Here is an 8,853-nt window from a genome sequence, read left to right on the forward strand (position 1 = left end):
TGTGAGGCAGCAGTGCTAACCACTGTGCCACCGTGCCGCCCACTGCTTGAAAACTGCTTGCTTAATTTCAATGCATCAGTTCATTGTAAAAGTTCAAGGGTGTCCAGCGCAGAGTGTGCTTCATTGGCACTGCTGCCACTGTACTTGCAATTGAACTATGCTACCATTGTCATACAGTGCAGCAGTACACACTGTCTACAACAAATACAAGCAACTTGCCAATGTTACAATAACTGGTATTTTCTCCTTTGTTGCATGTGTCAACAAGAAGGAAAAGAGCAGCAATGTGGGTACTAACACCAAGTTGCAATTAACCTATCATGTATGCAAACTTTTCAAAAATTCATTTATTCCTTGGTCATCATCACTACATGAGCTTGTAGCGGTTGAAGGTTCACACCACATTTTCAGGGCAATCAGAGAAAGGATTAAATGGATTCTTGTCAGTGAAGCGAATAACATAAACATTTTGTAAAAAGCAGGCTATAATACCTACAAGTCTAGAAGTCTCCAAATTGATTAGGTGTGTTGTTCGTGGTGTGCAGTGACTTGAACTTTGTACATCTTGCATTCTCTTTTTCAGCTGATGGGTAAGGAGACTTAAAGCCCATATTGGACTCATTATCAGAAGCTACTAAATTGAACAGTGTTTGTGCGTAAAGCCCCCAAAAGTATGATCTTCACAATTGTCAGATTCGTCACAGGAGCTCTTAATGACTATAGGTCGTTTGTTTAGAAAATAAGTGTGCTAACATTTGAGAATTTTTTTTTACCCTAGATCTGTTAACATTTTGAAATGTTTTTGAGATGTTGTCTAAATGTTTCAGATGTGTTATGATGTGCTGATGTAATATAACTATTTCTGATTTCAGTGCCAAGAACTATAAATGAATAATTCCAGTGAACTGACATATATTGATATCAACTATTAATGTGATGTTGCCCAGGAATCATGTAAAACAATATAATTCTGTAAATAGTTCACGGAAAATTACAGTCCAAGTTTCCTGTTTGTGAAATGAAAATAATAAATGAAATTGTTGCAAATTAGGAATATTTATTCTAATCATGCAATTGCCTTTCACTTCCTAAGCATTGACTTAAATATAGATACCTTGATGCTTGCTTTGAAAGAAAGTATCAATTGATTTTTGAGTTTCTTGAGTAATTAGTATAAAACAACTTTTGGATATTTTCGATTCATAGAAGTACAATCAATCTGAAAGTTTGTTCAGACTGTCAGAATTATAGATGGAACTAAAGTATGGCGTTCTTCCATTTTGGAGCTGATCTCACTTTATCCTTACTTGACCTATCTGACAAGGAGCAAGTCATCTGTGGTGATCTTTCATGCTAAGACATGTGGTGTTAGTAAACATTGGAAAGCTAGCATGAAAGCAACATTATGTTCCTTTAGGTTTTTTTTCCTCACCTGGTATACCTTCAGCTTGTGTTAATGCTAACCTACAAATTGAATGCGAACATAATTCAAAGTTTCAGTTCATACTTCCATTTCACTATTGAATCTGAATTATTATGGCACAGGAGGAGACCATTCAGCCCATCTTGCCTGTACGAATACCATCGTTCAGTGCCAGTTTTTTGTCCTTTTCCCATTCTATTGCACTCTATTTCTATCCAAATAGAAATAGCCCTGTTAAATGCCTCAACTGAACCTGTCTCCATCACATTTCCAAGAAGCTATTACTTGGTGTGTGTTTTTTTTTTCCCTCATTTAACCTTGATTCCTTTGCACATCACTTTAAATCTGTTACATTCTTTCATTCATTCTTGCTCCTTTTATGAGCGGGAACAGCTCCATTATGCATAGGAGTTTTGAAAGCTATCAAATATCGTCTTAGCCTTCTACACATCAATGACAACATCCCAACTTTAAAACTTGGATGCAAAAAATTAGTGAGCTAGCATCACCATTTTTGGCACAAACTGAGTCCTAATGCTGAAATTTTGTTTGTCAATATTTCTCCTTCAGTAATATAACTTAGATACAAAGTTTTAAAGTTTTTCTGATTCCTTGGCTTTGTGATAGCAACACTTATCTTGATTGTCATTAATGTTTCTAGAAAAGTGCTTGAGTAGGAAATCTCACTCCTACTTATCGTCTTTGTTCTACAAAGACTATTTAAACAGGAATAAAATTAAAATTGCTCCTGTATTTTCTGCAGTTTAAAGCTGTGTGTACCAGTAGTCTGGGTGCAGACCACCTCCTCTTCTAAGAAGTGGTTTTCCCCCTCCTGAGGAATTGCGTAAGGCAAGACAGGATGGGGTCTGTCTTTTCAAGAAAGAGGATTGTAAACAATTACTATTTGTGATAAGTTGCTTAAGTTGAATGAGAGTGGGATTTGAACACTGATGTTAGATGCAAGGTTTGTAGCTCAGGTTGAGGTTTAGGGTGTAGGTTTGCACGCTGAGCTGTAGGTTTAATATCCAGATGTTTCATTACCTGGCTAGGTAACATCATCAAGTGAAGCGAAGCTGTTGTCTCCTGCTTTCTATTTATATGTTTGTCCTGGATGGGGTTCCTGGGTTTGTGGTGACTTCATTTCCTGTTCGTTTTCTGAGGGGTTGATCGATGGTATCTAGATCTGTGTTTTTGTTTATGGCGTTGTGGTTGGAGTGCCAGGCCTCTAGGAATTCTCTGGCATGTCTTTGCTTAGCCTGTCCCAGGATAGATGTGTTGTCCCAGTCGAATTGGTGGTTTCTTTCATCCGTGTGTAGGGCTATGAGGGAGAGAGGGTTGTGTCTTTTTGTGGCTAGCTGGTGTTAGTGTATCCTGGTGGCTAACTTACTTCCTGTTTGTTTAAGCTAAGCAAAGACATGCCAGAGAATTTCTAGAGGCCTGGCACTCCAACCACAACCACAAATAAAGTTACGTGCAGTTTTATTGGAGAAGTAAACTTGAAGTCATTTCACTGTGTTAAACAATCAATTTTGAATTACCTGATATTATTGTATTTTCAGATCTTATTCAAGCCACAAATGAGACCAATGTTAATATACCTCAAATGGCTGACACACTTTTTGAGAGAGCAACGAACAGCAGCTGGGTGGTGGTTTTTAAGGCTTTAGTTACTACACATCATTTGATGGTCCATGGCAATGAGGTACGCTTTATTAATTCAAATATTTTAAATGTCTGAAAATCTATGTAATACAAATAGTACTATTTCAATTCACTCGAACCTGGAATAATTGAGGGAAAGTTGGTTATTATGACTGTAGCTCATACTGTTAGTAAGTTAATGCTGATGGAATTCTTCTGTTTATTAATGAATGAGGTAACACTGAAACAGTAACTTTGATTTGATGTAGAGTAATATGATTTGATGTAGTGTTCATGAATATAAATGCAGATTAGAGCACACTTTAGGGCAGATACATTGGACTCTGTGCAGAATAATACCTGATGGAAGTTCTTGATGGAAATTAGAATATGAACATAATCGAATTGATTAGGCCAGTCGTCATACCAGATTCTCAAATTTGTGCAAAGTACCAGGAATATTTAAATATTAAGATTATAACAAATTAGGGCTTGATGCATTCATTGATCAAACAAATCGTAATTAAACACACCACCTTTTTTTCAGTTAATGCAATATTTTTTGACAAACCAGTAAATGTAAGAGAGGATATTTGGCAAGATGCTGATTTGAAACTGAAGCATAAAATGCACATTAACAAAAGATAGGCTTTGTGATAAGGTGATGTATATATTTTGTTCTCCCAATTATTCCAAACCTCCAAATCAAACAAATTACAATGGTATGCAAATTGCGTTGTCACTCTTCCTTTACCGTGAGGGAAATCGAATACTGTAGGGTGGTCACAGTACTACAGTTCTATACAGCTCATGAGTAATGTAACCTGGGTACCTCATGTTGGCTTTGAAAAGTAGGTGCAACACAGTTTCACCGGAATGTGAGAGAGACTAAATTAGTTCATGAGCACAGTTTGCAAAGACTTGGCTATTTGTTTGTGTTTAGACAGTTGAAGTGTGATTTAATTGTGTTTTAAAACAATAACTGGATTTGAACAAAGAAAAACTGTCTGGTTAGTGATTATAGAAAATAACACCATCTTGAAATTAGAACAAAACCATTTGGGGATTAATCAGAAGTGGGCTTTCACCCCAAGGGTAGTAGAATCTGAGTCAATTAGATGTTTTTACTAATTGTTGAAAAATATAAATGAAAGACTGTTCAGTGGAGATAGCTGTATGTCTATTACATAATCACATTATGGAATAGGTTCAACTGACTGATGTAGGCCTGTTCCTATTTGCCTGAAAGCAACTAGGGAATTAAAGTATGTGGTTGTTGATTATTCAAGCAAATTTAGGGTTCAAGTTAGTTAGGAAAGCAAACAATGCAGAACATGTGGGTGGAACATGAAGATTGTTAACTAAGTGGGTTGGTATAAGATAATCGAGTACTTTGAGGCTAGCAAATAGCTTCTTGATCCTTTTGATTTGTGATTTAGATTAGGTTAATGCTTATTTTGTTATCTCAACAGTTTTTTCATTCACTCATGAATGTGGGCATCACTGGCTTGGCCAGCATTTATTGCCCTTACCTAATTGCCCTCAAAGGTGGTGGTGAGCTGCCATCTTGACTCATTGTAGTTTATTTGCTGTAGATAGACCAATGATTCCGTTATGGAGGGAATTTGAGGATTTTGACCCACAGACAGTGAAGGAACACAATATATTTCCAGGTCAGGTTGGTGAGTGACTTGGGAGGCAAACTTGCAGTTGGTGATGATACTGTGTATCTGCTATCCTTGTCCTTTTAGGTGAAAATGGTTTTGGGTTTGCTGCTGCTGAGTGGTGATTGAGAGATTAAATGTTTGTGGATGTGGTGCCAATCGAGCAGATTACTTTGTCCTGAATTATTGGCTATTATACTCCTAATGTCTGGCTGCTGTTATAGCCACTGTATTTATGTGGAAAGTTCAGTTGAGTTTCTGGTCAATGGTAAGCCCCAGGGTGTTGGTTGGGGATTTGGTTATGGTCAAACAGTTCAGTGTCAATGCATGGTGGTTGAATTGCCTTTTAGAGGAGATGGTGATTACATATCATTTGTGTGGCACAACTATTACTTACCGGCTTTCAGCCCAAATCTGAATATTGTCCCGGTCTTGTTGCATTTTAATATAGATTGCTTCAGTATCTGAGGTGCTCAAATGGTACTGAACGTTGTGCAATCATTAATGAGCATCTCCACTTCTAAACCTTATGCTAGAAGGAAGGTTGTTGATAAAGCAGCTGAACATGGTTGGACCTTGGACACCACTATGAGGAATTCCTGCTGAGATGACTGATCTCCAAAACCATATCCTATTGATGGTCAAACTAGTGGGGGCTTTTTCTTTCCTACCTATTCCCATTGATTCCAATTTTGCGAGGGCTCTTTGATGCCACACTCTGTCAATTGCAGCTTCATGCAAAGGGCTTGGAATTATAGCATCCCTACAGTGTGGAAACAGGCCATTTGTCCCATCGAATCTACACCAACCCTCCAAAGAGCATCCCAGCCAGACCTGTCCCAACCCTGCATTTCTCATGGCTAATCCACCTAATTTACACATCCCTGGGCAGTTTAGCATGCCCAGACGTGGGTACTGCAAATGCTGGAGATTAGAGTCAAGATTAGAGTGGTGCTGGAAAAGCGCAGAAGGTCACATAGCATCCGAGGAGCAGGAAAATCGACGTTTCGGGCAGAAGCCCTTCATCAGGACTGAGGCTGGAAGCCTCATGGGTGGAGAGATAATTGACGGGGGGTGGGGCTGGGAAGAAGGTAGCTGAGTGTGCAATAGGAAGATGGAGGTGGGGGTGAAGATGATAGGTCAGAGAGGAGTGTGGAGCGGATAGGTGGGGAAGAAGATTGACAGGGGTGGGATAAGTCATGAGGATAGTGCGGAGGTGAAAGGGTGGAAATGGGGTAAAGTTGGGGGAGGGAAAATGAGGAAACTGGTGACCCCCCTCCCACTTATCTCTGCACCCCAAGGCTCCCAGCATCATTCCTAATGAAGAACCTTTGCCCGAAACAGCAATTTTCCAGCTCCTCTGATACTGCCTGACCTGTGCTTTTCCAGTACCACTTTAATTTAGCATGGCCAGTTCACCCAACTTGCATATCTTTGGGCTGTAGGAGGAAACTTGCGCAGACATTGGGAGAATGTGCAAACTCCACCCAGACAGCCAACCAAGGATGGAATTGAACCCAGGTCCTGGTGCTATGAGGCAGCTGAGTTAACACTGGGCTAACGTGCAGCTTGTGCTGTCACCTTCCCACCTCAGTGAATTTAGCACTCTTAACCTCCTGTTTGAACCAAGGCTGAAATGGTGTCAGGGGCTGAATGTCCTAATAGAACCCAAACTGGGTGTCAGTGCACAGGTTATTGCTGTGCAGTAGCTTGATAGCACTATCAATGACCCCTTCCATCACTTTGCTGATGATCAAGAATAGACTGATAGGCGATAATTGGCCGGTTTGGATTGTCCTGCTTTTTGTGTACAAGATGAACCTGGACACTCTTTCATATCGTCAGGTAGATTGCAGTATTGTAGCTGTCCTGGAACTGCTCCGCTAGAGGACTGGCAATTTCTGGAGCACAAATCGATGGTATCTATATGCCTCATTGGTGCTGATTGACCAGGAAGTGAGTTTTGACAAGATTGCATTTCAGTCCAAACACACACTGAATTGGCCCAAGTTGGTGGTGATGTTTTGTCTTGTTCTTATGTTCAGTTTTACCTTTAGGTTGCACAAAGTTTCTTTTAATTTTTAACAAATTGGATAGATTGTCAATCAAGTCAGTGAGCAGGATCAGTAGTGCATTTGATGGTGTTAGATAGCCTTTGGCTTCAGTGCTATCAGGTGTGCTTAGCTGTTATCGTTGCTTTATAATGGTGCAGAAGGCTGCCAAGAATGCAAAAACTACATGTAATGAACTCTCTGCTGCCTCTAGTGCACAGTCTGATCAGATAGCTCATAAGGTAAGGATTTATTAGAACTTGTAAGTTCAGTGTTTTACATTAGTATCAAAATCCAAAACTTGAAGACATTTTGAAACTTGAAGTACTTAAGCTTTACTCTTGCATCCTCCAATAAGCCTGGAGGACAAATTGTGGCATATCTGCTAAGGGTAGGTTTTTCTTTCTTTTTGGGCTTTCTTGTTGGAAATACTCAAATAAATTACTCCTCTTTTGTCCTGAATGCATGAGTTCCAGCATGCAGTTCCCTCAGTGGGTAGTGTGCAAATTCTATTACATTTTAATATACATATTAATATACAGTGGTTAGCACTGCTGCCTCACAGCGCCAGAGACCTGGGTTCAGTTCCCACCTCAGGCAACTGTCTGTGTGGAGTTTGCACATTCTCTCCCTGTGTCTGCATGGGTTTCCTCTCTGTCCAAAAATATGCAGGTTAGGTGAATTGCCATGCTAAATTGCCCGTAGTGTTAGGTGAAGGGGTAAATGTAGGGGAATGGGTGTGGGTGGGTTGTGCTTTGGTGAGTCGGTGTGGGCTTGTTGGGCAGAAGGGCCTGTTTCCACACTAAGCCATTTCACATGTGTTATGATTAGATTAGATTACTATGGTTGAACAGACAGCTTATCAAAACACCATGCACCATATCCATTTTTATGCTCTGTCTTAGTCTTTCCAGAAATCCTTTGAACAACTAAATCTTTCACTTCGTATCTTTGGTCTCAACAATCTTTCTACTCTCTGAACTCTTTCCCACTCTGCCCTTTCTTTCCCACTTGTTGCTCTATTGTATTTTTTTTTCTCCCCCTCACTGCTTTTTACATTCCCTCAGTGCATTCGCCATGCACTATTAACACTCATGTTGAGTTCTTCCAGCTACCAACTCTCAACACCTTTGTCACCTTTGTTGGGCTTCTCAACTGAGATTCAATCTTCAAAGCTGTAATAATCTCCAGTTAGGTGTCTTTAAAACATAGGTCTCTCCCTATGCATTTCTCCAGATGAACTAAATGCAATCTGTGTCCTATTGAACACTGACCATTCCTTCACACAATGCCTAATTGAAACTGCAATAGAAATTTTGTACAGCATATACTTTTTAATAGCTTCAAAGTGGAATACAGTGCACTCTTATTAATTAAATGGGAACACAAATTCCTCTGTTTAAGTTCTTATAAAATGCTTCTGGAGTGCAAACTATTCATGTGTAAAAGAACTGAACCAATCATCAGAGGATCAGTTATTTGCTTTGGGAGCTAGGCCAGTCAGGGATGTCAAAATTTCAGGGCTTTCTGTGAAAACCTTTCTCAAAATGTCATTTCCGTAATACCCAAATTCTGTAATACCAAACCACTGTCTGTATGGCTTTTTATATCCCAGAATCTACCCATTTGAAATCTTAGCGTGTACAAAGCGAGTCATTGGAGACTCGCAGGGGGCAGGATGGGACTACACTGGCCCCACCCCCCACCTTTTCCTCCGCTACATCGATGACTGTATCGGCGCCGCCTCGTGCTCCCACGAGGAAGTTGAACAGTTCATCCACTTCACCAACACCTTCCACCCCGACCTCAAATTCACCTGGACAGTCTCAGATTCCTCCCTCCCCTTCCTCGACCTTTCTATTTCTATCTCAGGCGACCGAATCAACACGGACATCTACTACAAACCGACCGACTCCCACAGCTACCTGGACTACACCTCCTCCCATCCTGCCCCCTGTAAAAACGCCATCCCATTCTCCCAATTCCTTCGACTCCACCACATCTGCTCCCAGGAGGACCAGTTCCAAAAAATCACATCCCAGATGGCCTCCTTCTTCAAGGACAGCAATTTCCC

At 40.3% G+C, this 8,853-nt stretch overlaps 1 protein-coding gene across 24 annotated transcripts in view; it reads left to right on the top strand.

The window, feature by feature from the left end:
• The window catches only part of snap91a (synaptosome associated protein 91a), a 222,718-nt gene that overhangs the window by 54,899 nt on the left and 158,966 nt on the right, over positions 1 to 8,853 (top strand). For all 24 annotated transcript variants that reach the window (XM_043685664.1, XM_043685669.1, XM_043685700.1 and 21 more), the window contains one exon: positions 2,983 to 3,125. In XM_043685664.1, the coding sequence (XP_043541599.1) occupies positions 2,983 to 3,125 (143 nt within the window). The remainder of the gene's footprint in view (positions 1 to 2,982; positions 3,126 to 8,853) is intronic.

This window comes from Chiloscyllium plagiosum, chromosome 3 (genome assembly GCF_004010195.1).
Source record: "Chiloscyllium plagiosum isolate BGI_BamShark_2017 chromosome 3, ASM401019v2, whole genome shotgun sequence".
NCBI classification, from domain to species: Eukaryota; Metazoa; Chordata; class Chondrichthyes; order Orectolobiformes; family Hemiscylliidae; genus Chiloscyllium; species Chiloscyllium plagiosum.